Source organism: Porites lutea, chromosome 11 (genome assembly GCF_958299795.1).
Source record: "Porites lutea chromosome 11, jaPorLute2.1, whole genome shotgun sequence".
Lineage (NCBI taxonomy): Eukaryota > Metazoa > Cnidaria > Anthozoa > Scleractinia > Poritidae > Porites > Porites lutea.
The window spans coordinates 15,922,509-15,949,377 of record NC_133211.1 but is presented as its reverse complement, the minus strand read 5'-3'; the positions used below and the strand labels follow the sequence as shown (position 1 = coordinate 15,949,377).

The 26,869-nt window shown below is 38.8% G+C and overlaps 2 protein-coding genes and 1 long non-coding RNA gene across 3 annotated transcripts in view; all 3 read right to left on the bottom strand.

Annotated features, from left to right (window-relative positions):
* Nucleotides 1-1,708: 1,708 nt before the first annotated feature.
* LOC140953261 (uncharacterized) lies at nucleotides 1,709-15,206 on the bottom strand. The gene is made up of 8 exons (XM_073402760.1): nucleotides 14,381-15,206; nucleotides 11,203-11,316; nucleotides 10,384-10,482; nucleotides 10,148-10,205; nucleotides 6,104-6,203; nucleotides 5,864-5,957; nucleotides 4,461-4,515; nucleotides 1,709-2,178 (listed from the first exon to the last, which is right to left on the bottom strand). The coding sequence occupies exons 1-8, from the start codon at nucleotides 14,903-14,905 to the stop codon at nucleotides 1,709-1,711; spliced, it is 1,515 nt and encodes a 504-aa protein (XP_073258861.1). The 5' UTR covers nucleotides 14,906-15,206.
* A 1,437-nt stretch (nucleotides 15,207-16,643) lies between these two features.
* Nucleotides 16,644-19,747, bottom strand: LOC140953106 (uncharacterized). Its single transcript, XR_012167442.1, has 3 exons — nucleotides 19,638-19,747; nucleotides 17,979-18,072; nucleotides 16,644-16,746 (listed from the first exon to the last, which is right to left on the bottom strand). It is a non-coding gene; the product is annotated as an uncharacterized lncRNA (long non-coding RNA).
* Nucleotides 19,748-23,546: 3,799 nt separating this feature from the next.
* Nucleotides 23,547-26,869, bottom strand: part of LOC140953092 (mediator of RNA polymerase II transcription subunit 15-like) — a 3,636-nt gene continuing 313 nt past the window's right edge. The window contains exons 3-4 of the mRNA XM_073402589.1: nucleotides 24,646-24,697; nucleotides 23,547-24,134 (exon numbers count right to left, since the gene is read on the bottom strand). Coding sequence (XP_073258690.1) covers nucleotides 23,980-24,134; nucleotides 24,646-24,697 — 207 coding nt within the window. The 3' untranslated portion in view covers nucleotides 23,547-23,979. The remainder of the gene's footprint in view (nucleotides 24,135-24,645; nucleotides 24,698-26,869) is intronic.

Below are 26,869 nucleotides of genomic sequence, written 5' to 3'. Positions count from 1 at the left end.
ATTCCTTTCTTAGAATAAATATTGCTTTAATCTTTATGAGTTCCTCAAGAGAAAGGGACACAAACATGGTGTCTCCATACAAAGCTTTGTAAATTTGGGTAAAACGTTTTTCCGAATATCTCGCATATGAACTATTGCATAGACCTGATTCTAGGCAAGGCTTTTTGTATATTTATCTTCTTTCATTTCCCAGATTCTAAACTTTCTTTATTAAAAGGTTTCCATTTTTATTTCTGCTTTCCCACGTGAGTGAAAACCGAGAATACGCGATAAAATGGTAAGAAGCAAAACATCCAAATTTGCAGTAAATTTATTTAAATTGAAATCTGAAAGTTGACATATACGCCTTTATCTTTAACATTCATTTCTAAGAAATCAATCAGGTCAATAATAATTTAGGGAGAACTAACAATGAACTCTATACCTTTTCCTAACTATATGTCGCAGATGCTCAATTTCGCGCATATTTGGGGAAAAAAACACGAAGAGAAATAATCGCGAAAAAGAGCGCAAAAGCTCAATACATTTAGTTTAAAGAGCTCTACTGAAGAATTTGATATTTTGTTATTCAGGTTTCTGTTGCACAAAGTGCACGTTATCTTGGCTATTACTTTTTTCCACGGGTGTCAAAACTCTTCTCGTTTTTCTTGTAAACTGGTGAAAATGTACAACCCAAACCATACCTCCCGGCTCCCTGGGTGATGTGCAACACGCTGTTACTGCCGTGGAGGACTGGTCTCGGTCCCAGAGGATGCAGCTAAATGCCGACAAGTGCAAGGAGATGGTTATCGACGTTAAGAAGATCTCTCATAACTTCTCCCCTCTCGAGGTAGACGGAAACGAGCTTCCTGTCACCGACTGTGCGAAGATACTAGGTGTTACGATATCCAGTGACTTGAAATGGAAGAATCACATTGTAGATTGCATTAAGAAAGCAAATAAGCGCCTGTATTTCATTGTTCTCTTGAAAAGGGCTCGTGTTCCCCTTAATTTCTATGGTACAACAATCAGACCTGTACTAGAATACTGCGCTCCAGTTTTCCATCACGCACTCCCGGCTTATCTTAATGAGGATATAGAAAGAATTCAGTAAAGAGCGCTCTCCATAATTTCACCTGCCATGTCATATCGGGAATGCCTTGACAGCCTAGGCCTGCCAACACTATATGATAGACGCAACGGACTATGTAGACAATTGTTCGATTCCATTGCTATCAATCCTGGACATAAGTTATATCACCTGCTGCCACCAAGAAAACAATCCAGCTATAATTTAAGGCGTCAGAAGTTATATAATTTGCCACGTTCCCATATGGAACGTTTCAGACGCTCTTTTGTTTATGCTATGTCCCAGGGTTGCGCATAAAGGTCTTAAAGTTTCAAAGAAGTCGACTTTATTGTAAGATTTTTATACGTATTTATTAGCTTTACTACACAAGGTATTTATATTCATATGATTGTAATTAATTTTATATTTTAACTAATGTTATTTGTAAAATACGCAATTCAGTTTTACGACTGCGAAGTATTTATACAATAAACGATTTATCTATCTATCTATCTCCATGTATCTGGTCACCTAGCCACCAAACCATCTTGCCACCAACGAAATGGCCACTAAGAACAATATACTTAGGTTAGCACTGTTTTGAACCTTCGCGAGATGGTTTAGTAGCGAGATGACCCTAAACCGCTGCAAATGCTCTCTCTATGAAAAAGGACCTCCCGGATCGGATATCTGAAGATTAGAGAATGGCAAATGCGCGACATCAAGCTGTTGTTGAGTCAGTCCCGACTGGTCAAAGTGAACTGATTGACTCAGTTGGTGATGTGCCATTTGACCCTGCGATCCAAAACCACGAGCAGCCTGCTGCTGACCGAGTAAGGTTTGAGCCTGCATTTGTTGTTGCAAGAGATGCTGACTAAGAAGCTGTTGTTGAGTCAGTCCCGACCGGTCAAAGACTTGACCTTGACCTTGAGCTTGCGATAAGCTGGCAGGCAATTTGACAGCCTGTTGTAGGTGTTGCATTGGCAGCTGCTGTGGGGTGTTCTGGGTGCCTCCCATGGCACCAACTCCTTGTTGCTTGGTAATAGCAGGTGTTGGAAATTGCGCTCTCATTCCAGGCTGTGGAGTCATATTAACTCCTTGTGGTTGTTGCTGCCCTAGAGCAGTGGGTCCTATTATTGAAAGTAACTCATCACTTTTAATAGTTACCTTCCTTAAGTGCACAAATTAGCCACCCTTCCCCACCCCCTTTAAATAAGCACTGCCCTTTAGGTTAAAATATTAATTAAGCACAATCTTTTAATTAAGTCCCCCCCCCCACCCCCTACTATCTTTACTGAATATAATCTTCAATGAATAAAGTACAACATATACCATCACTAGAGAATGACCCATTTGAGGACATCACACAGTCAAATGGTAAAGATGCAGCTCCTCTGGCAATAACCTGAGATCAGGCCCAATTTTAGCATTTCTCATACATTCTCTCTAACGGCTACCGCTAAAATTGGGCCTGACACAAACTCTCTCACGTTTGTGCTCGTTACGGCCAGATTTTGGCCATAAAGCTGATTGGCTTTTAGAACAATGCCACAAGATCTGATTGGCTGTCGGAAACGCCGGAAGTTGAAAGCGCTTATTCCTCGCGTGGTTGTTTTCGTGAATGATCCATCGGCGGCGGAGAGAAGGATCAATTTTGCTGTCGGTTTTATTGTTTTACGGTCTTATGGTAGGAAAATGTGCCTTAATATGTGCCATGGAAATTCAGAAAATTCATATGGTTGTTCATATCTTCTCACAATTTGCTTTAGTTACGGAACTAATGTGAGTGTATAGTGGAGTTGAACCCCTCTGCAAGTTGTTGACCGCTTACAAGGTGCCTTTTGATTTACCATCAAACGAGTGCAAATCATCTTAAATCTTAAATCTTAAAACTGGTTTCATTTGAAAGTTTAGCCGGGAATGACTTCTCAGAATGGGGTAGGCAAGCGGAGGCTCACTGCGAAAGAAACCTCAATCGCCAACTGTGAAGCGTTAGACGAAAAATATCGCATCGCTGTTTAAGGAATTTTTGTAGGCATTATTATAAAAGCTGGTGGCTTAAGGTAACAGACTGGTTGTTTGCCTTCGCTTTTGGTAAAAAACAAACCAGAAAAACTGGTGTCCTCGCTTATTGGCTGTTTGCTTTTGTTTTTAAAGATTTATGTACTGAAAATCAGGGAAAATTGCCAAGGAAAATATTAAGGAAACAGAAAAAGAAATTTCACTATTTTAAATTTGAGCGCGCCTAGCCAGAATATTAAACCTAGTAGAAAATTGTGTTGCCGTCTTTTCGAAAACTTTTCACCTTCTACGCCAACAGAAATAACCTTTGAGATCCCCCTTAATCTCGCAAGAAGTTACTAGTAAATGTGATTGTGCTGACTGTTTTATTTTTAGCTGAAAAAATTAACAGTTAAAGCTTTTGTCTGCATTTTTCCCACGCGTGAAAAATTTGCATACTAGAAAACAAGCAACGGAAGTAATTTTGGTTGGCTTATTCGGTAAATGTCAATCAATCAAAAAAATGGGCGGCAGACGTTTTGTAGAAGGTTTGTATCAGGCTGTCTTTTCGTTTCGCCTTGGCCGCCGGAATGTTATTTTCAAAGCGAAACGAAAATAGAGCCTGATCTCAGGTTACTCTGGCAATAGTGCTTGAGTACAGTGACAAAAGTTGGTTACACCAAGACGATCATTATACTGAGACAATCACACCCCTTACAAAATCTGCCAACCACTCTCCGTCAAAAATTAAATGAGCATCCCCAGGTGCTAATTTGAACATTACAGTAGCTTAAAAGTGTTTTAGATCAAAATTTTAGAAATCTATCAAGAGGAAATTCATTTTGTAACATATCAAGAGATAAAAAATAAGAATCAGCTGGCAAAGGTTATCAAAAAATTTTGAAGTAGACGGCTGAGTTGTCCAGTTGTTGGCCAGTCCAGTCCAGCATTGTCAGAAAATTTTGAAGTAGATGGCTGAGTTGTCTAAGTAAGTGGCCAGTCCAAGGATATATAGTCCATCCATAAAGAAATGCCAAGCAGAGTAGCCGGCCAATACTAACCAAGTAGGCAGCGATTTTCGCTGGCAGCCGACTACTTTTGACAACCCTGAGCTGGTGAATTAGATACTGTTGAATACAATCACTGGCCATTATGATAATGGTTCATGCAGGAACGATAATATTCCAGGGGGGCCGGGGAGGAGGGGGGTTGGACTCCAATATAAAAGGATGGGGATGCTTGTTGCTTAATTATAATTGAACCCCAATGATGGTGCAATGCACAACCCTAAGGGGAAAAAATTTTGAATTTCTATCCAGAACACCCTAATTCCCGACTGAACCTTTCTACCAGCACATGCTGCAAAGTTTAAAGCATACAAAAGAAATGTCTGAGTGTTGCTTACTTATACCTCGAATCTCTCGAATGTAAACCAAAAGACGTGCAACATATGACAGGTAGTCAACCTGAAAAGAAAATGAAAAATTTTGTTGAGTTAATACATCTTATGACAGTTACTTGTAGACGCTGTGAATCAAACTTGTGAGTCTTAGCTACTATGACAGCTGGTGTTCCATTGCCACCAAGGGACTCAATGGAAACCTTTCTGAAATTTAACAAACTCACTCAAACATCTCACTCAAAGTCCCGTTCAAAATCAGCACTGTTTATGAATAATAATTATTATTACCCCATTTCCTCCTGGGAATTTTGCCGAATAATGCCCTTTAAAGCTATTCAAGCCATTTTCTGGTTACTGTGTGGTTAAAATGAACCAAAACTGAAAGACAATCTTTGTTATGTATCCAGCACTTCCTGGACTTCTTTTCCACATGCTAAATATCAGCTTCCAAAGCTTGAGCATGTGCAGAAAGCAAAGTTTTGAGATTAAAAGAGACAGCAGTCTCGACTTTTACTTTTCTCTCCTCCTCCTTACGTTTTCTTGCCCCGTTTTATGTTTAGCTGGCCATTAAGTATGCTTCAATTTAAAAGAAAAAGTTCCTGGAAAAGCTTTTAGTATCCTAAGATTAGATGGAAGGAAGTGAAGGTGGGTAGTGGAACAAGATTTCCATTGGAATTTTCTGCTCAATTTTACACGGTTTTTAGTGTTTTTCACAGCACCCTTACTCAACTGAATTGTGCTCATTCCAGTATGGTTTGCAATATCTCTTTTCCACGTAAAAGTTAAGAATCACAGCTGCCATTAACCGTTAAAAGTGAATGCACCACAGGTGGTAGAAGGGATGTGGATCGGCAAAGGTGGTTAAGAGCCGTTCGGGAGCAAATTAGTTAACTAAAGGTCAGAAGTGTAAACAAACAGTGTAAGATAAGCCTAAAACTCCAGAAATTAAAGTATAGATATATATATATATATATATTTTGTAGCACATTCTTTAAATTGTTTCTTTAATTTGTGTCTGGGTATTTGGTGTGGTTGGAACCTTGGTAGACGACTTTTAATAAGCTCCCATTATTTTAAGAGGTTTCACAGATATAATATCAGGTGTAAAATAAGCATATAAACCATACAAGAGAATCATACAATAAAGCTTGCATTGACCACTGTCATTCGCTTTTAATACACGTACAAATATATCGTAACCTCACTTTTCTCTCTCTAATGAAAGCCATTTTACATTACAGATGTCAGAACGAAAATCAAACAAGAACTAATGAGACTTTGGCGACGTTCGTGAAACGATCAGAATCAAAGTGTATTCAACAGGATTCAAAACAATATCACAAAATCAAGGCAATATTGCAAGTAATAAAGCGTTCCTTACATAATGAAACAATTAAAGAATGTGCACAAACCTTTGTTTTCGCCTTGAGATACACTTGATTCTCCATTTCACTGGGGTTTTTCATCATCACATTTGGATTGCCAGACTTTTTTACCGCTTCCTCTCTGAAACGGAAATACGAAGCTAAGCACGTTGAAGAAAAAAACACATTTAAAACAGCTAAATAACAGTTTGTTGACAAAGCCAGACGATGAAGGAAACTCTCTGCTTTACGAAGGCAATTTGTCTCCTGCTTATGACCAAAACATACATTTGAGAGAGAACTTTCTGACGGAATGCCATGGAGCGCCATTCGTCAGCCGTATTCGACGCCATCTTGGTATGATGTTGAGTGCAAATGGTTTCCAGACCTCTATGTCAAAATGGGTTTGAACCAATCAAAATGATCAAAATGTACTTTGAGGATGTTGAACGCGATTTCCGGTTAGCTTGGCATAAAACCCCCACACTTTCCGAAAGTGATAATACTCGACCAGTATCTTGTTGATTTATTTGATTGTTTAGAAATTGACAACAAAGGTCTAATAGTTTGAATTCAAGAAAATGGAGAATGCGAATTCGTGGTCTCTGTTGATATGGTCTCTCTGTCATTTTGTGCCGCTGCGGAACTTTTAAAAAAACTTATATTAAAAGGTCACACGGGCTGTTTTCAAAACGCCAAATGTTCGTGACCTAATACAAACATTTATATTACTTGTCTCCTAACCCTAAATTCTTAAATCTAGTTCGCGTTATCTAGCTGGAAAGCAAATCTAGGGATGAGACAAACGCAGATGAGACTGCCGGTCATTTAATGGTGACTTTATATTAAAAAACTTTGACAGGATGTGGGTTCTTTAATTTGGACTGTTTGTTTTTAAAAATGCTCGAAAATGCTATGAAGCAACTTGCGCCGGTGTGGGAAGGTTACGAAAAATATTTTGTAAGCCTGCGCCGAGTAAGCCCTTGATTCAGGGAGACTCCTTCCCCACCCACGCGAGTGGCAAAAGGGTGTAGTTAACAATTATGAGTGCAGTGAGCTTATGAAGAAAATATTTACCGCTAGCAATTTTCTTTTTTTATGACTCTTCTGATGTTTTTCTTCGTCTTCAATAACATTCCACGTAACAATGCAAAGAATTTGTTAGAGAATTTTGACCGCCAAGCAGTTTGAAACATCTAATCTCGACTCAATGTCAAACGAAATGCTTTTTCGCGTGTTGGGGTAAAAATTTGGAATGGGATACCTCAAATTCTTAAAGAAAGACCGAAAAAAGCTTTTAAAAGATCACTAAAAGAAATGCTACTCGATATTCTTGAAACTGAAGACTCCTATATTGATGTGGATACGATCATCGTGAAAATGAAAAAAGTAATTCTCTTGTTCTTTATTTTCTATTTTATTTTTAAAATTCCACTTTAATATTGTCCTTGCATTTAAGTAGAATAGTATCTATTTAATGTAAAATGTATATACTTATGTAACGTCTAATTTCTTTGTATTTGTCTAGTTTGTAGTAAATTATGTAGCCTGGCCTGCCTCGAATAGCCGCGCTTTAACTGCAGGCCAGTCCCAATGTATCCTTTGCTATATTTCCAAATTTAAATAAAGTTGAAGTTGAAGTTGAAGTCTAGGCTTTACTTCCTGGTGTCTTGCTTCGGAACGGAAGCCGTGATTTCACCCATGCGGCGCCGGAGCAGTAAAAACATAAAGACCTGCAGTCGGTTCGTCGCTGGAAAAAATCCCAAGGGCCAAAAAAGCCTACTCCCCTCTTGCCTAACCATCTTGTTTGTAGAGCGACACACAAGGCAATCTTGTTTCTGTGGGCATAGCATAGCCAGAATTTTTTCAGAGGTACGCAGCATTTTCCAAATCCACCCTCAACCACTCCCATAAATTGTTTCCTCACAGGAGAATATGTTTTGATTCGCTTCCTTGGAAAGAAACTTGTGAATAATTAGTAAGATACGCCAACTGAGATCATGTAAGAAAATACAGTAAACACCCGCATATAAGGACAAATGGATTAAGAACACCAGGCTGAAATTTGGCCAATAAAGCCCCATTTTTATAAGAACAAGATCAGCTTGAAAATTGTAACATGTTCCTATAAAATGGAAAAAGTGTCATAATTACAAAACATGTAAGTTTATGTTTGCTGTCAGATAACTTCATTTGTTAATGTAATCAAATTACAGAATAATTATTTACTTAATTTTCCTAAGATATGCTAAATATACCTCTAGCAACATGTTTTGGATAGTATTACCAAATAAAAATTTAAGAACATTTTGAGGCTGATTTGTCATTAAGCACCTGATAAATACGAACTCAATCAGCCTGTGTGTTCTTATATGCGGGTGTTTACTGTAATGAGAAAAGGTGTTACCAAAATTCAAACTAAGAAACTATCGCTTCTTCTGAGTTTCTACTTTCATGTGATATTAGAGCACCTTAAAACCTTTATACAAACAAATTTCTCGGTTTAAAAGGGTGCCAATTTGTTTTGCGATACAGGACGCTTGAATTTCCAGGCTTTTGCGTACTGACGCGGCATTTAGCTGGCGGCCGGGAAAGCTCTTACGTGGGTTTAAAACATTACGGATTTTTGGAGATTTTGCTATCTAAACATTCCTTTCTTAGAATAAATATTGCTTTAATCTTTATGAGTTCCTCAAGAGAAAGGGACACAAACATGGTGTCTCCATACAAAGCTTTGTAAATTTGGGTAAAACGTTTTTCCGAATATCTCGCATATGAACTATTGCATAGACCTGATTCTAGGCAAGGCTTTTTGTATATTTATCTTCTTTCATTTCCCAGATTCTAAACTTTCTTTATTAAAAGGTTTCCATTTTTATTTCTGCTTTCCCACGTGAGTGAAAACCGAGAATACGCGATAAAATGGTAAGAAGCAAAACATCCAAATTTGCAGTAAATTTATTTAAATTGACATCTGAAAGTTGACAAATACGCCTTAATCTTTAACATTCATTTCTAAGAAATCAATCAGGTCAATAATAATTTAGGGAGAACTAACAATGAACTCTATACCTTTTCCTAACTATATGTCGCAGATGCTCAATTTCGCGCATATTTGGGGGAAAAAACACGAAGAGAAATAATCGCGAAAAAGAGCGCAAAAGCTCAATACATTTAGTTTAAAGAGCTCTACTGAAGAATTTGATATTTTGTTATTCAGGTTTCTGTTGCACAAAGTGCACGTTATCTTGGCTATTACTTTTTTCCACGGGTGTCAAAACTCTTCTCGTTTTTCTTGTAAACTGGTGAAAATGTACAACCCAAACCATACCTCGCGGCTCCCTGGGTGATGTGCAACACGCTGTTACTGCCGTCGAGGACTGGTCTCGGTCCCAGCGGATGCAGCTAAATGCCGACAAGTGCAAGGAGATGGTTATCGACGTTAAGAAGATCTCTCATAACTTTTCCCCTCTCGAGGTAGACGGAAACGAGCTTCCTGTCACCGACTGTGCGAAGATACTAGGTGTTACGATATCCAATGACTTGAAATGGAACAATCACATTGTAGATTGCATTAAGAAAGCAAATAAGCGCCTGTATTTCATGTCCTCTTGAAAAGGGCTCGTGTTCCCCTTACTTTCTATTGTACAACAATCAGACCTGTACTAGAATACTGCGCTCCAGTTTTCCATCACGCACTCCCAGCTTATCTTAATGAGGATATAGAAAGAATTCAGTAAAGAGCGCTCTCCATAATTTCACCTGCCATGTCATATCGGGAATGCCTTGACAGCCTAGGCCTACCAACACTATATGATAGACGCAACGGACTATGTAGACAATTGTTCGATTCCATTGCTATCAATCCCGGACATAAGTTATATCACCTGCTGCCACCAAGAAAACAATCCAGCTATAATTTAAGGCGTCAGAAGTTATATAATTTGCCACGTTCTCATATGGAACGTTTCAGACGCTCTTTTGTTTATGCTGTCCCAGGGTTGCGCATAAATTTTCGCTGGCAACCAATTACTTTTGACAACCCTGAACTGGTGAATTAAATACTGCTGAATACAATCAATGAGCATTACGATAATGGTTCATACAGTAAAGATAATATTCCAGGTGGGGGGGGGGGGGGTTGGACTCCAATATAAAAGGATGGGGATGCTCGTTGCTTAATGAGAATTGAACCCCATGGCGCAATGCACAACCCTAAGGGGAAAAAATTTTGAATTTCTATCCAGAACACCCTAATTCCCAGCTGAACCTTTCTACCAGCACATGCTGCAAAGCTTAAAGCATACCAAAAAATGTTTGAGTGTTGCTTACTTGTAAATGTATCTCGAATGTAAACCAAAAGACGTGCAACATATGACAGGTACTCAACCTGAAAGGAAAATGAAAAATTTTGTTGAGTTAATTCATCTTATGACAATTATTTGTAGACGCTGTGACATTCCTTTGTTAAGACAAATCTCTACGCACCCACCTCCGAGCAAGGTTGGCTTCTTTGTTTTGTTTTGTTGCTTCGTTCATTCGGGCCAAGTGAAAACAAAGAAACCGACCTTGCTTGGAGGTGGGTGTGTAGAGATTTGTCTTAACGAAGGAATGTCACCCTCTCCCGGTAAGTTATTATTTGACGCTAGTGCCCAGTCACCGCCGAGCTACAAAACAGTTGAAATGTTACACTTTTCCTACTCACGGATAAATGACGCCGATTTTTGAACTGTAGTTGATATTTTCGATTGAGTCATGCGATGCAAACACAAGGTTTACCAGAACGGATTGCAGGATGGTGATCTTAAGGTGCCACTTTGTGGATTTGGCGGCCTTAAATTATGTAAGTGTGTTTGTTTTTTCGCGTGAAATTTGGAGCTGATTCTGAGCAGCTTTGAAGATCGATCGAGCGATTCTGTCCTACCTTGTCTCTTATTATAACACTGTCAGGTCAGATGATGTAAAAGTACTCAAATCGCGCTGAAACTTCGTAAAAGCAGAGACAACGACTCCAGGTAACAATATTTACACTTTATTGATAACTTTTATCGCTTTTACTTCATTTATTTCTTCTAAGTTTCAAACTCTATTTTTCCCATACAAACTCTCACATTACGCTTGGCCACCGGTGTATAAACCATACAAGAGAGTCATACACTAACGCGTGCATAACCACTGTCATTTGCTTTTAATATACGTACAAATATATTGCAACCTCACTTTTCTCTCTCTGATGAAAGCCATTTTACATTAAAGATGTCAGAACGAGAATCAAAAAAGAACTGACGAGACTTTGGCGACGTTCGTGAAACGATCAGAATCAAAGTGTATTCAACAGGATTCAAGACAATATCACAAATCAAGGGAATATTGCAAGTAATACAAACCTTTGTTTTCGTCTTGAGATACACTTGATTCTCCATTTCACTGGGGTTTCTGATCCTCCCATTTGGATCGTAAGCCCTTTTTACCGCTTCCTCTCTGAAAACGGAAATACCAAGCTAATTAAGCACGTTAAGAAAAAAAACACATTTTTAAAAAACAGGTAAATAACAGTTTGTTGACAAAGCCAGACGATAAAGGAAACTCTCTGCTTTACGAAGGCAATTTTTCTCCTGCTTATGACCAAAACATACATTTGAGAGAGAACTTTCTGACGGAATGCCATGCAACGCCAATCGTCAGCCGAATTCGACGCCATCTTGGAATGATGTTGAGTGCAAAATGGCTTCCAGACTACCAGACAGACCTCTATGTCAAAATGGGTTTGAACCAATCAAAATGATCAAAATGTACTTTGAGGATGGCAAAAAAAACCCTATCTTGTTGATTTATTTGATAGTTTGGAAATTGACAACAAAGGTCTAATTTCCCTGAGATTGCCTCGTCGTGAGAGACCTCTGCTAGCTGGGAAAGGTTCAAGAAAATGGAGAATGCGGATTGGTGGTCTCCGGTGTCATTTTGTGCCGGTGCGGAACTTTAAAAAAAAACTCATATTAGAAGGCCACACAGGGGCTGTTTTCAAAACACCAAATGTTCGTGACCTAATACAAACATTTATATTACTTGTCTTCTAACCGTATTAAAATTCTTAAATCTTAAGTTCGCGTTTTCTAGATGGAAAGCAAATCTAGGGATGAAACAAACGCAGATGAGACTACCGGTCATTTAATGGTGACTTTATATTAAAAACCTTGACAGCATGTGGGTCCTTTAATTTGGACTGTTTGTTTTCAAAAATGCTCGAAAATGCTATGAAGCAACTTGCGCCGGTGTGGGGAGGTTAAAATACTTTTAGTTACGAAAAATTTGGTGTGGGAAGGTGTGGGAAGGTTACGAAAAATATTTTGTAAGCCTGCGCCGAGTAAGCCCTTGACTCAGGAAGAGTCCTTCCCCACCTACGCGAGTGGCAAAAGGGTGTAGTTAACAATTATGAGTGCAGTGAGCCCATGAAGAAAATATTTACCGCTAGCAAATATTTTTTTATGACTCTTCTAATGTTTTTCTTCATCTTCTATAACATTCCAGGTAACAATGCAAAGAATTTGTTAGAGAATTTTGACCGCCAAGCAGTTTGAAAGTGGTTTTAAACATCCAGGCTTTACTTCCTGGTGTCTTGCTTATGAACGGAAGCCGTGATTTCACACTCATGCAGCGCCGCAGCAGTAAAAACATAAAGACCTGCAGTCGGTTCGTCGCTGGAAAAAATCCCAAGGGCCAAAAAAGCCTACTCTCCTCTAGCCTAACCATCTTGTTTGTAGAGCGACACACAAGGCCTCGCTGGGGTAACTCGACGAATTTTCAGGAAAGGGGCGGTCTTGGATTAATCTTGTTTCTGCGGCCATAGCATAGCCAGAATTTTTTCAGAGGTACGCAGCATTTTCCAAATCTACCCTCAACCACTCCCATAAATTGTTTCCTCAGAGGGGAATATGTTTTGATTCGCTTCCTTGGAAACAAACTTGTGAATAATTGGTGAGATACGCCAGTTGAAATCATGTGAGAAAATAATGATAAAAGGTATTACTAGTATGAAACAGATTATACCCGATTAAATGGTAAGAGGCAAAACATTCAAATTTGCAATAAATTTATTTAAATTGAAATCTGAAAGTTGACAAATACGCCTTTATCTTTAACATTCATTTCTAAGAAATCAATCAGGTCAATAATAATTTAGAGAGGACTAAAAATCAACTCTATACCTTTTCCTAACTATATGTCGCAGATGCTCAATTTCGCACATATTTGGGGAAAAAACACGAAAAAAAATAATTGCGAAAAAGAGCGCAAAAGCTTAATACATTTAGTTTAAAGAGCTCTACTGAAGAATTTGATATTTTGTTATTCAGGTCTCGGTTGCACAAAGTGCACCGGCGTTATCTTGGCTATTACTTTTTTCCCGGGTGTCAAAACTCTTCTCGTTTTTCTAGTTAACTGGTGAAATGGTATCTGGTCACCTAGCCACCAAACCATCTTGCCACCAACGAAATCGCCACTAAGAATAGTATACTTAGCTTAGCACTGTTCTGAACCTTCGCGAGATGGTTTAGTGGCGAGATGACCCTACACCGGTGAAAATGCTCTCTCTATGAAAAAGGACCTCCCAGATCAGATATTTGAAGATTAAAGAATGACAAATGCGCGACACCAAATGGTGACCGGTCGTTTCGCTAACGTCTTATGTCGTCCCGCTAAAAAGCGAAACGAGCGTTCTCTCATCCATGATAAAAAAAGTGCGATACGCATGTATATTCCTCGTTCTTTCAGCCACTGATCAGGCAAAAGCAGTTAGGGAACTGACCCAACACGTACGCAAAACGACTTCAGAAGTTAGCGAAAAGAACTTTGGCGAAACGACCGTAAACAATACAAAAATGTAAGTACAGATACAGATATTTCACCATTCCGTAAACTTCCGCTTACGAGCCCCGCCCCCCCCCCCCCACCCCCCAACTCATAAGCCCTCACTCCAGTGATAGGCCCATCTACCTGTAAACAAAAAAATACACCCAGTTACAAGCCCGCCCGGATATAAGATAACTCTCCCCTAAGTTATAGGCCCATCAACCTGTAAACAAAAAAACACACCCAGTTACAAGCCCGCCCGGATATTAGATAAGCCCTCCCTCAGTTATAGGCCCATCTACCTGTAAACAAAAAATACATCCTATTAAAAGCCCCCCCCCCCCCCACCCCCCCGATTCAAAAAGTATTTTGATCAGCACTGCTAGGATGTAGCTTGTTTGAAACGCCTTTTTATTCCGGTGATAAGTATCTTTAGCCCCCACCCAAACCGCTAATAACAGTGCCCCATTTAAAAGCACTCCAAAAACCCCTTTCGAAGTCCGTGTATAAGCCCAGGGTTAAAAAGCGGAAGTTTACGGCATGTTTGTTAAACAATTAACACGGATAAATTTTAAGCTCGCAGGTAGATAGCGACGAGACAAACTGAAAAGAAGCTTACTTAAAGGAAAGGATCCTTCCTAATTCACTTATTAATCACGGCCTACTTATCGATCTACAGTACAGCACAGTTATGTACTGCTATGAACTAGTTAATTACAGTTGTACTGTTGAAGCAGACCTAGGTTTACGTATAGAGATAATAAGGCGCGAAAAATTTTTTAGATATTCCGTTCTGGTTTTGGCTCTAGAATACAGTTCCCCTTCCATGTCATTGGGGTTTTTGATAAACAACTTTGGATCATTTGACTTCTTCATCTCTTGAGCAATGCGAGAGATAATTTTTTGACGGAACCCTAATGATTGCCAGTCATCAGTGGTCGTCAAGTCCGCCCTCTCTGCTGCAGAAGGGGGAGATAACTGAGATGAAGCAGAAAGCTTTGTGCTGGAGAAATGTTGCTTAGGTACTTGTTGAATAGTATCTTGCACTACCCTGATGTTGATGATGTCTTGTGTTCTAATAGGCTGAGGAGACAGGTTTGGCAATCGTGTGTTCTGCTGTGCTGTCGCATTCCACTTAACCTCTTTGAGAGAGGCAAGGACACGAGCAATATTAACAAGGTAATCTTTCTTAGTTTTAACCTTACAAAAGACTTCATTTTCCAACTGATTTGGTTCCTTCATACCCACACTTAGGTCCCCCAAACTGCTTTTAACTTCCGCAATTCGAGAAATAATCTTTTGACGGAAGGACGAAGAATGCCAATCATTATTGACAGCAGTTGGAAAAACAGAGACTTGAGGTTTTTCACCACGCTGTGAGGTCGTGTGGAGTGCTCCACTTTTAGACGATCCAGCCTCTGGACAAAAAGAAAGAGGACGTACAGTGTAGGTCACGCCATCCACTTTCGACTTGGCTTCGGAATAAAACTTACTTTCCAAAGTAGTGGCGTATTTCCTTGAATGATTTGGCTTTTTTGATACTTTCCTTGCATCACTGAATTGAGAGTTAACCTTCTTGCGAAATTCCCTAGAATGCAAGTCATCATTTACCACGGAATCGGTCACACGCGTTGTATTCAAACCACCCTCCTGTAGTGAACTACCAAGCATTTCAGCAATCTGTTGGTTATGCAGCATTGGTAACTGTCCAGGAGAACTCTCTGTAACTCTTGCTGTCATGCCAGTCTGTGGAGGCATGTTAGCCGCTTCTTTTTGCAGTTGCTGTTCTGAATTCGTAGACTCAGCTGGAGAAAAACAAAATCCAAATAAAACCACTGGTAAGTAGTATGCTGGGTAAAGCACAGGTAATAGTTCTCCATGGAGTCAGCAAGTATCATCCTCTGTTGGGGGGGGGGGGGGGGAACACTCGAGAGTTCTTGGTCAGGGTATGCTGCGCGTTTCTTCAAATTCTGACCCTATTTCCAGACCAAAAACTCAACCTCGTTCCCAGGTACGGGTAGGAGAAAACTCTGGGAACGAGGTTGACCAAAAACTCTCTTAACTGTCATTTTCCACACCCATTTTCAGACCTGGCCTCTAAGTAATTGGGTCAAGATTACTAAGATTAGAACGCCAATAAAAAGATTTCTTAAAATCTTTTTTTAATTCCCATATTACTCTTTCTTTCTTATTCATTTGGAATTGAAACAACAAATACGTTAATACACTCCAGTCGTTCCCTCGGAAACCATAGCTGATTCCAGACCAAAATGGGCGAACTCTATACACATTTTCAGACCAAAACAGTGCAAAAACCATACCCTTAGGGGCGGCACATACCTATATGGCTTATATGAGGGCGTACCCACCCCAAGGTATCACCACTGACTTCATTGTAAATGTTGGGAAATTCTCTTCATCCCAAAAAGGCCCTGATACCTTTAAATAACCAGACTCCAAACAGAAAACCCCAGCCCTGCAAGTCCCAGAACTTTCATGGGTTCATATTTTGGGTATTGAGCTGAAAAATTTGTCTAGAATTATTATTTCCCAGTTTCCTCTGCCATAACAATATTGGGAGACTCCTTATCTTAGCCTCCAGCTAGAGAATTCCCTGTGGGGGGCGGGCACTTGAAGAAGTTTGTGTAGAGGTGCCCTGTCTAGGCGTTCAAACCCTGATCGTCTTTAAGCCAAGAGACATTATTTTACACCCTCATTCAATTCATTTTTCAGACAAACTTAAGTAATTTTGCAAATGAACATCATGGAATCATGGACTTGTTGTTCCACAAATGTAGACTGCACATTGTAAACCTTCACACCTTGTCCAAAAAGTCTCCTTTTTCAAGACTTTAAATAGTGAAATTATATAAGCTGTTTAAGACTCAAAACCCTGAAAACCACAACCACCCTGTTTAGCGATACATACCCTCTAGGCCAAATAATGGAGTGACCCCCAGGAATTTCAACCGTCAAAAGCCCTTTACTCAATACTCATTCATTTATTCAACAAACTAACACTTACTCAAAAGGTTATTGCGAATTGAGACCAAAACACAAGCAGTCCAAAAAAGGTAGTCAAACTGAAAGGGAAGCAAATCAAAAGATAAGCATATAAATCTCAAAAGGGAGTGGACAGTGGCTTGTAGAATGGTTCAGCACTTTGACTTTGATGAACCAATACTAAAATACATTTGCAATAATGATGCTACAATGGTTTCAAACAAATGCCTGTGATTACTGTCAGTTGTATCTGAGTGTTGACATGTCACAAAAATCATGTTCTAATAGGTGCCAAAAATACATGTTTTACATTCCTTTAATCAGACGTTTGGCGGCCATAAAAAGAACACCATGGCACCAAGGATTAAGGTTGTTATGATTTTGATCAGCACATTCTGCTCATTATTTGGGAATGACTTTCATTTCTCATCCAGAGACAACACTCTTGAACTGTATAACGTCTTCTTAACATCCTATTAAAAATCCTTGCAATCAATATTTTGTTGAGAGGACACAAATCAGGTCAGATGCTTCAAGCCACCAAACAATGACCTACTTTGCACATAAACACTTGTCGGTACAACTTAATCAAACTTCAAATGGTTGGAGGCCACACATGTCATGTTTGCACCAAAACATGTTTTTTGTCACGTGTACACACTAAGACTATAGATGAAACCGACAGTAGAAAACAAGCTGGGACAAAAACATTTCCCGGCCGAGAAGGAGAGTGAGAGAGGGGAAGAAAAAAAAAGCTAGCATCCCTACCCCTTGACTCTCCAAAATTGACATTTCACACTTGAGATCACTGGACTACATTCTGAAAAGGTCCTTTTTCTCTCTTGCACCAAATTTTGTGCTTTGATCACACTGGAATGATTGCTATGTTTGCCACAAGTGACCAGGTCATTTATCATTTTTTTAACATTATAAAATAATGTACCATAAACCTATAGGATAATCAGTTAAAACACCCTTTATCTCAGTAATTGGTATTTTTTTAAATAAAACTAATGGTGCCATTTCAAAACGTTATTTTGTATCACACACTTGATAAAGAAGTTCAATTTTTCCAAGTTCACAATAACTTTTTTATATTTTACTGGATCTTTTGGTTGTGCTTTCAAATTCTACTAGGTTATTTGCTATAATATAAATTTTAGATGTAAGGGTATTTTAGTCTGCTGGATTACAAAGTGCACACAAATGCACATATAATTTTTCATTTTGATAACAAACAACATTTGGTTGTTCTCCCAGTTCAACTAACAGAATGTTGCCACTGCTGTAAACCTATCAAACTATAGAAGACCTTTCTTTTAGACTTGTTATACACCGCATTTTCCACTTCAGTAGGGCTTTTCATGAACATGTTTGGATCCTTTGAGCTCTTCATTGCCTCTTCACTGAAAAAAAATTATTATTATAGAAAGTTTAAAACAAGTAAAATACATGCCAAAGAACCATAAAATTGGAAGCTGTTAGATTATGACTCACTACAAAGTATATTCAAACCAGCTGAGCACACTAAAAGCGTAAAATTGCATTTCCTCAAATCACAGCCCATATTTTCGGAAGCGGCGCAAACCATTTGATTTTTACAACCGGCATTTCCAGTTTTCCCATGTAAATGGTAATTACCCCTGGTATCCCATAACTTATGGAGTCAATGCCCAAGGAAAAAAGGAGAGTAAAACTACTAATCTTAAAACTTGGTCTGAGAGAGGTGGGGAAGAAGGTGCATTTTAAAAATTATTATCGCCAAGGGAGGACTATCACTCCCTAAGAGGGCGTCACTTTAATCCCATCATCCTAACCAAAATTTGCCCCAGAATTTTGCCATCCTGGCAGTTTTTATTAGTTAATCCCAATCCTCAAGATACACTACCAAAAACTGTATCACAAAGGGTCCAGACGTCCTCATCATTGAGGACTAAGAACCAGGGGCAAATAGACATGGTCATAACAACCACTGACAGTGTCAAGGAAAAAATGAATAGCCTGTGTCAAGTTCAAATGAAAGCTCTTTGCCAAATTTAGAAAAATGCAATCATTATTCTAATAACAGGGGGGGGGGGGGGGTGTCACGATTGCACAATTAACAATTTTGCGTTTCACGAATCGCAAAACAAATAGTGTAAATACTGTTAACCTTTGATCTCGGCATCATGGTTGGGTGATCTCTGCGCAGCTATAAATTTCCTAGGGAAGCCAGCTGTAGGTGGGTCTGAGTGCACCGAAGTGTGAAGTTTCATCAAAAGACTCAAAAGCGAAGTTAAATCAAGCCACCAGGGCCCAGTTGTTCGAATGCCAGTTAGCGCTAACCCAGGGTTAAAGTTTAACCTGGCTTCTTTTTCTTAACATCAAAAGCACTCTCTCGGATAATTTTCTAGCATTTTGGCAGTTCTCGTTTCACGAAGTGCACTTCAATCACGATTCACAGAACAGTTTTCCAGCACATCACGATTCACGGACACCAAAGATACCGTATTGTATCACCGCGTCACGAAAATAAGCTTTCTCCCGCCAAAAAAAAACATTTCATGTCCCGCTTCAAAAATCCTCTGAAATCACGAGTCCCAGAATCCGTGTTTGATTTTTCTAATTTAGGTATCTGACGGGTGCCTTGACTGTTCTGTTAAAGCGGGAAGGGACAAGAGAGATTTAACACATGTAAGTTAATTATGTAACTTGCGATTAGGAAATAGAAATATAAATATGTGTTGTGAGTAAAAAACAAGGAAGCAACTTCAGAATATCCGGCTACTTGCTGAAATGGTTTAAAGAACGAGGCAAACACGTTAGACACTTTGTTAGTCAACGAGATGCAAATAAGTTGCCGGGAAGAAAAGCGCGCCACTTCGTTGTCACGCCACGGACGATAGATTTGAAAAATCACAATAATTTGGAACTTTGAAAAGATCATCTGAAAATGAAATTTTTTATCTTACGCTTAATAAAGAATACTTACATTTGAGAAATAACTTTTAGCCGGAATTCCGTACATCGCCAATGATCCTCATCCGCACCAGCTTCGGCCATTTCGAAATAATAATTTTCAGTTTTCACTTCGACAGAGAACTGTTTGTATGTACATGAAGTACTTGCCATCACATTTGTCAGCGGTTTAACCACAGGAACACCATCCTCGTAGTTTCAGCAATTTCGCAGTTTTTGATTTGCTGCTACACTCTTTTTTTTATATAAGAATATATTTTATAAGAATATCGAGGGTGAAATTTGCGAAATTTTAAGAATATTTTAAGAATAAAGCCGAGGCTGAGATTTTGAAAAGGATAGATATAATTTTGTGTGTTAAAACATCTGTAAATACAATACAATTTTATGTTTTTAAAATATAAAATTATTCCTTTCTCTGAACGGCGAAACTAGCCAACAAAACCAAAAAACCTGCACTAGCTATAGCAAAATGTTCAACGCTAATGACAGTTCGATGAATGGTACATGTAATACATATGTACAGTATTCAGCACAAAAGACATAAACTAAACCGCAAAAAAGTATTATGACAAATTCTCTCTTTTTTAAATAACAAAACCTAGCGATGGAGCATGTGCACAATGTAACGCGATACAGATCTAGATACCAAACACTTGTAATTGATACCCCAATAAATTCTAAAACGGAAATGTCATAAGCTATAATTTAAGATTAATACAAGAATATTTTCAGCCTAAAATCGGCAGAAAAATAAGAATATTCAGCCTGGGCCGGAAAAACAACATTCTTATAAAAAAAAAAGAGTGTATTTACTTTGTTATTGATTGAAAGAGCTGAAACTTGCACAAGCTGCTCAAATTAACAAGCTCTTTCAATTTTTGAACCTAATTTGAATAAACGGCTACGTCTCCTATGCGTTAACTCGTATGCTAATGTGCAGAAATGTAAATAATGACGTCACCATGAATCCGTCTATTGGAAAGTACTACACACATGCAGTGGGCATCGTATGTATGGGCTAAACGAGGATGTCGCGCTAAACCCTGGGTGAATAACCTTTGCTTCGGGAAGAAGGCAATAAGTTACTTGAGTATCCACACTCCTGGAACAGTGTAGATTCCCAACCAAAGTCCGCCGTCATTCACGATCAAATACCACAAATGTACCAGGGTATCTATAAATTCACTTTTGGAAGTAAGGACCAAAGTTACAAAATTAAAGAACCACCTCCTAATAAAGGATCTAATCAGCTCTAAATTAAAATATCGAGCGACAGAAGCAAGGCTGATCAATTTTTTAGAACGATTTTTAGCCAAATTAAGAGCATCTTTTAAGTCCCAACAAGCCTCAAAAACCAGTCCGCAAAACATGGTATTCTGGGTATTTTGATAAGCGCTTAGTTTCCTTTAGTCACATCTTATACTTAGAATGCGCTCATGTGTAGATGACGCTACAAGGCTTCCTTTTCGCAGAAAAAAGTGGTCTTAAAGGTATCTAAAAATAAACGACAGTCTCAATGAGGTGGTATAGTAGCTTTGATGGTTCACGGTTAAATTTTAGAGCCTTTGACAGTTGACGGTTATTAAGTGTAAGTTTAGTCCAAGAGACTATTAAGTAAATATTTACTTCTGTATTTTGCAATTATCCACGAGTGCGCGTTGGATACAGCTATTTTGTGAAAGGTTGCCGGAAAAAGTGCACGCGACAATCCCGAAAGGTATTGTGGGTGGTTTTGAGTTCACTGTTTTTCAAAGAAATTTGAAAGATTGGCACGAGCGGCAATGGACGTATGTTTAAAGCAACAAAAGTAGGTTCGACAGCTATAGTGTCAGGGAATGTGTATTGATCGTATCACATATTACCTTTCGGAATTGTCGCGTGCACATTTTTTCCCGACAACCTTTCTCGAAATAGCTGTATGAGACGGTAGTAGTAAACGAGGCGCATAGCGCCGAGTTGGCTATTATCATCTCATATCCAACAAGTGCGAGGGGTATAATTCTTTCATTTAAAACGCCCACAAAATATCGAGAATTCTTCCTGACTTTATTTCTAAAAACAACAGATTTTCAGCTTGTTTTTAATTTCGAGCAGTTGCGTGCAGTTACCATATTTGGAGAGCATGGTATCATAGCTCACATACCATGATGGCTAAGCCAATCAGAGCTCTAGAATTGCATTATCCATTCAGTTCTTAATAAAAGTTAATATTAACTGTTGTGCTTTGAGGGTTGTCTTGGCCTTTGATGTATAAAATTTGGAAACATTATCAAATATAAGCAATTTACAAGGTTCTAATGTCTAGCGAGTGTTCTCGATAGCACAGGGAACTTAATTTTCCAGTTTAAAGATTCTTCAGGAGCCAGACGTCCATGAAGATCAGTAGAAATAGTGAGATTTGAGATAGATTGAATCTTTTTAACGGTTAATATTAATCTGCATTTTATTTGTTGAGGGTTGACGGTTAAATTTTAGGCCGTTTGACGGTATCCTGAGTATCAAGCGTTTCTGGGGGAAAAGGGGAAAGATGGAAGGCATGATACTCAGGCTCACTCAGGCTACTTGACTGCTAGCCTGTGCCAGGCTCTCAGATAGTATAGTGCGGACGTATTGACGGCTGACGGTTAACCCCATTGATACCCTCATAAACTGGACTGTGAACAAGCCGTTACGTAGGAATGGTATGGGAGCTCCTCTCTCCCTATTATGGACTCAGGGGTGTCGCTAAGATTTCGAGTTGCCGGGTAAATACAACAAGTAGGCGGGGAATCAAACACCGAGGGGTTTCTTTTGGTTCTAATTTTCTTCTATTTTCCAATAAAAGTAGCCCGGGGCCACACTCATAGTAGCCGGGGGAAATCCCCGGCCCCCGGCTCTTAATGACAGCCCTGATGGACTCCTGATAGGTCCAATTTAAATATTTCTAAAATAGCGTAACTTGTTCACCTAAGCCGGGAAGACAAAATGGAGGCAAGCTAAATCTCTGTACAAATTTTATTCATTTAAATACAGCCATATACATCACTCGAGGACTAGCCTGGTTTTCCAGTGTTAAACACAGTCTGACTAGGTAGATTAAAATGAGTAGAAAGTGGTTCCATTTGATGGAACCGACGCAAAAAATGAACTACACACCCATTTCTTAGTAGATGTCGACACTTCAACTCAGTTGCATTCGGTTGAGAAATATGGATCCAACGACAAATTTCACCTTGGAGAAGTGGATTTCAATCAAGAAATCCAAATCATGGTTTTCATGGATTTCTTTCTTTACCGTTTGATTTAGAATAGACCTTTTAGCTTGTAGGTTTTGTTTTCCCAATGCAGGTCATGTGATAGTACTGTAAAATGCTTCATTCAAATTCGTTTAATTCTTGTCCATATGAACGCATAATTTATAAACAGACAAAGGGTCAAATTCCCCTGGGACCACTATTGGGAAAATGAAACATGCAAGCTAAAGAGGTCTATTCTGGTTCTATTTCAGGTTTATTAATTATGCGTGCGCATGCAAGACCGCTTTTCGCAAGAACAGTTTTTTAACATTAATTTCTGAATTTCTCAAAAAAACGAAAATTGAGGAAATATAAAGACGGATCTCTGTATCAAGATTTCTCTCAAATTTTTAAACTGCTTTAAGAAATCTTTGAAAATATATACTTAATTCCTCTTTTAAATAAAATACGTTCAATAATCTCTTATCACAAATTCTTGTGTACGTGTCAAAGAGTCAATAGTTAAAAATAGTAATACTGAGCCCCAGGGGCGGATCCAGGATTTCTTTTAGGAGGGGCTGCACTCGTCTCTTGCTCTACGTCAACACAAATAAACCACACAGTTTCTTTTTTGCAGAATACCAGTTGTATTAGAAAACCGCAGGTCATCTCGGGGGGGGGGGGGTGCACCCCCTGCACCCCCTAGATCCGCCCCTGAGCCCTGCTTGCTAACTTTCCAGAGTTCCTACGATAAGATTATCAAAACTTCCTCTTTCATGGTCTGAATCTTTTGTTGACAAGAAACGTTAAGTAAACACGGAAGAAGGTAAATCTGATATAAAAGTACACATATGAATGGTCTTTAGTTTTTAAAAATCCACTACCTAAGATTTCAGTTCTCTTTAAAAGCAGTACTGGCTGTAATCCAACTAGTCAACAAAATTCATCGGGGATTCACAGGGCTGTACATACAACAGGGTTGTCACTAAGATTTCAAGTTGCCAGGTAAATACAACAAGTAGTCGGGGAATCAAATGGCTAGGGATTTCTTTTGGTTCTATGTTTCTTCTATTTTCCAATAAAAGTAGCCAGGGGCCACTTTCTTAGTAGCGGGGGAAAATCCCGGGTCCCCAGCTCTTAATGACAACCCTGATACAAACTCATAATTTTGAGTTTATACTGAAAGGTGCATTCAGGTTTCCTTCTTTCTTCCCTCTTTTCCTGCAAGAAGTTTTTGGGCAGTTTAAGCCAATCCTTTTTTTTTCCCCTCTGTCTTCCTCTTTTCTCCTCTCCTTTCATTAGAAGTAAAAACAATGTCAAATTGAGGCCCAAATTCTGAAGAACGAAAGGGGAGCCCCCCTTAAAAAATTTGCCAACCACTCTCCTTCAAAAATTAAATGATCATCCCCAGGTGTTAATTTGAACATTTACAGTAACTTAAAAGTGCGTTAAAATCAAAATTTTAGAAATCTATCAAGAGGAAATTCATGTTGTAATATATCAAGAGACAAAATATAAGAACCAGCTGATGAATGAAATACTGTTGAATACAATCAATGGCCATTATGATGATGGTTCATGCTGTAAGGATAATATTCCGGGGAGGGGGGGTTGGACTCCAATATAAAAGGATCGGGATGCTCGTTGCTTAATTAGAATTGAACCTCATGGTGCAATGCACAACCCTAAGGGGAAAAAATTTTGAATTTCTATCCAGAACACCCTAATTCCCAACTGAACCTTTCTACCAGCACATGCTGCAAAGCTTAAAGCATACAAAAAAGATGTTTGAGTGTTGCTTACCTCTATCTCTAATGTAAACCAAAAGATGTGCAACATCTGACAGGTACTCAACCTGAAAGAAAAATGAAAAATTTGAGTTAATTCACCTTATGACAGCTGTTTTTTGTAGATGCTGTGAAAACATTCGTGAAAAACATGTGAATCTTAGCTACTATGACAGCCAGTGTTCTTTTGCAGCACACAGAATCCTGTCTAAAATTTAATAACAAACTCACTGAGCATCTCATTCAAAGTCCCGTTCAAAATCAGCACTGTTTACTAATAATAATTTCCCCATTTTGCTCTTAGGAATTTTGCCAAATAATGTCCTTTAAGCTATTCAAGCCATTTTCTGATTACTGTCTGGCTAAAATGAACCAAACCCGAAAGAAGATCTTTGTTATGTATCCAGCACTTCCTGGGCTTCTTTTCCACATGCTAAATATCAGCTTCCAAAGCTTCAGCATGTGCAGAAAGCAAAGTTTTGAGATTAAAAGAGACAGCAGTCTCGACTTTTACTTTTCTCTCCTCCTCCTTAGGTTTTCTTGCCCTGTTTTTTCCTTAGCTGGCCATTAAGTATGCTTCAATTTGAAAGGAAAAGTTCTTGGAAGCTTTTAGGATCCTAAGAATGAAGGGGGGTAGTGGAACAAGATGTTTATTGGAATTTTCTGCTCAATTTTACATGGTTTTTAGTGTTTTTCACAGTGCCCTTACCTGAATTGTGCTCATTCCAGTATGATTTCAAATATATCTTTTCCATGTAAAAGTTAAGTGTCACAACTGCTGTTAACCGTTAAAAGTGATTGCATCACGGGTGATAGAGGGGATGTGGATCGGCATAGGTGGTTATGAGCCGTTCAGGGGCAAATTAGTTAACTAAAGGTCAGAAGTGTAAACATACAGTGTAAAAGATGATTAGCCCAAAATTACAGAAATTAACCTTAGAGCTTGCACTCTTCAAAGCCCTTTCTGCGGATATATATATGTGTATTTTTTGTAGCACATTCTTTAAATAATTTAAAGAATGTGCTACCAAAAAATTTAAAAATTTTTAAATTTTTTTAAACATTTGAAAAAACAATAATTATTATTATCATTCGAAGCAAATTTTTCTTTCTTTCATTGGCCAAGAGCCCACCAAGTGACCTGCAAATAACTGCCTACAAATAATGGTCTGCTCATGAGCAATGCCGTCCAACAGTGTTTGGCTGCAAATAATATTCTGCTCTTACATGAAGGAAACTGTGCTTTTCTCCTTCTTGCGATCGCTTCTGTGTGAAAATGGCAGATCGCTTCCCAAGGATAATATTTTTATTAAAAAGACAAACTCTGTGATCGAATTATAAAACAATTATTGAACTTGGTCATCGCAAAATATCGTGATTTGTCAGTGTCTCGCAGATCAATTATTTGCCTCAGCCAAATAATTGATCTGCTTGCCACAGACAAATCACAACATTTGCTCGATAAATCTCTAGGTTTTTCCTCAAATCTCCAGGTTTTTGTTCTTTTGGGGTTGAGATAGCCTCCCACGCAGGCATTTTTAGGGGAGCTCGTTTTTCATCCCTCCCCACAAACGCCTGCTCAACCGAAAACAACATTCCTTTCCCATTGTTTTATTTGCGTGGTAAGTGACCAATCAACAGTTGTGCAATTAAGTATTGACAGGCTAAACATGACTAAAATGAGACCCTAGAGTTACCGTTTTCCTTCTTTTTTTTCCTTCGCTAAGACTATGGAGTGCATTGAGTATTCTAAAATTTGACTAAATTTTATTTTTGCCGCTCTGAATCTAACATTTATTAGAGGTCTGAAAGCTTTCCCAGTGTTTCATGCAGATCAAGTAATTATCAGATTACCTTGCAGTCGAGTTCAACTTTCCAGAATTTGGAAAGTACAATGTGATTGACTAAGCTTGGGAAAGGAATGTTGTCTTGGGTTGAGCAGGCGTTTGTGGGGAGGGATGAAAAACGAGCCCCCCTAAAAACGCCTGCGTGGGAGGCTAGAGAGGACTGCAAGAGAGTTATACACTAACGCGTGCCTGACCACTGTCATTCGCTTTTAATACACGTACAAATATATCGCAACCTCACTTTTCTCTCTCTAATGAGAGCCTTTTCGTATTACAGATGTCAGAACGAAAATCAAAAAAGAACTTCGGTGACGTTCGTGAAACGATCAGAATCAAAGTGAATTCAAGACAATATCACAAAGCAGGGCAATATTGCAAGTAATATAATATTAA

Coding starts and splice junctions, on each gene's coding strand:
- LOC140953261 (XM_073402760.1), bottom strand. CDS start 14,905: ATGAAGGAACCAAATCAGTTGGAAAATGAAGTCTTTTGTAAGGTTAAA. Junction 4,516..5,863: donor ATCTCAAGGCGAAAACAAAG/GTTTGTGCACAT, acceptor TTTTCTTTTCAG/GTTGACTACCTGTCATATGT. Junction 2,179..4,460: donor TTACATTCGAGAGATTCGAG/GTATAAGTAAGC, acceptor TTTCAATAATAG/GACCCACTGCTCTAGGGCAG.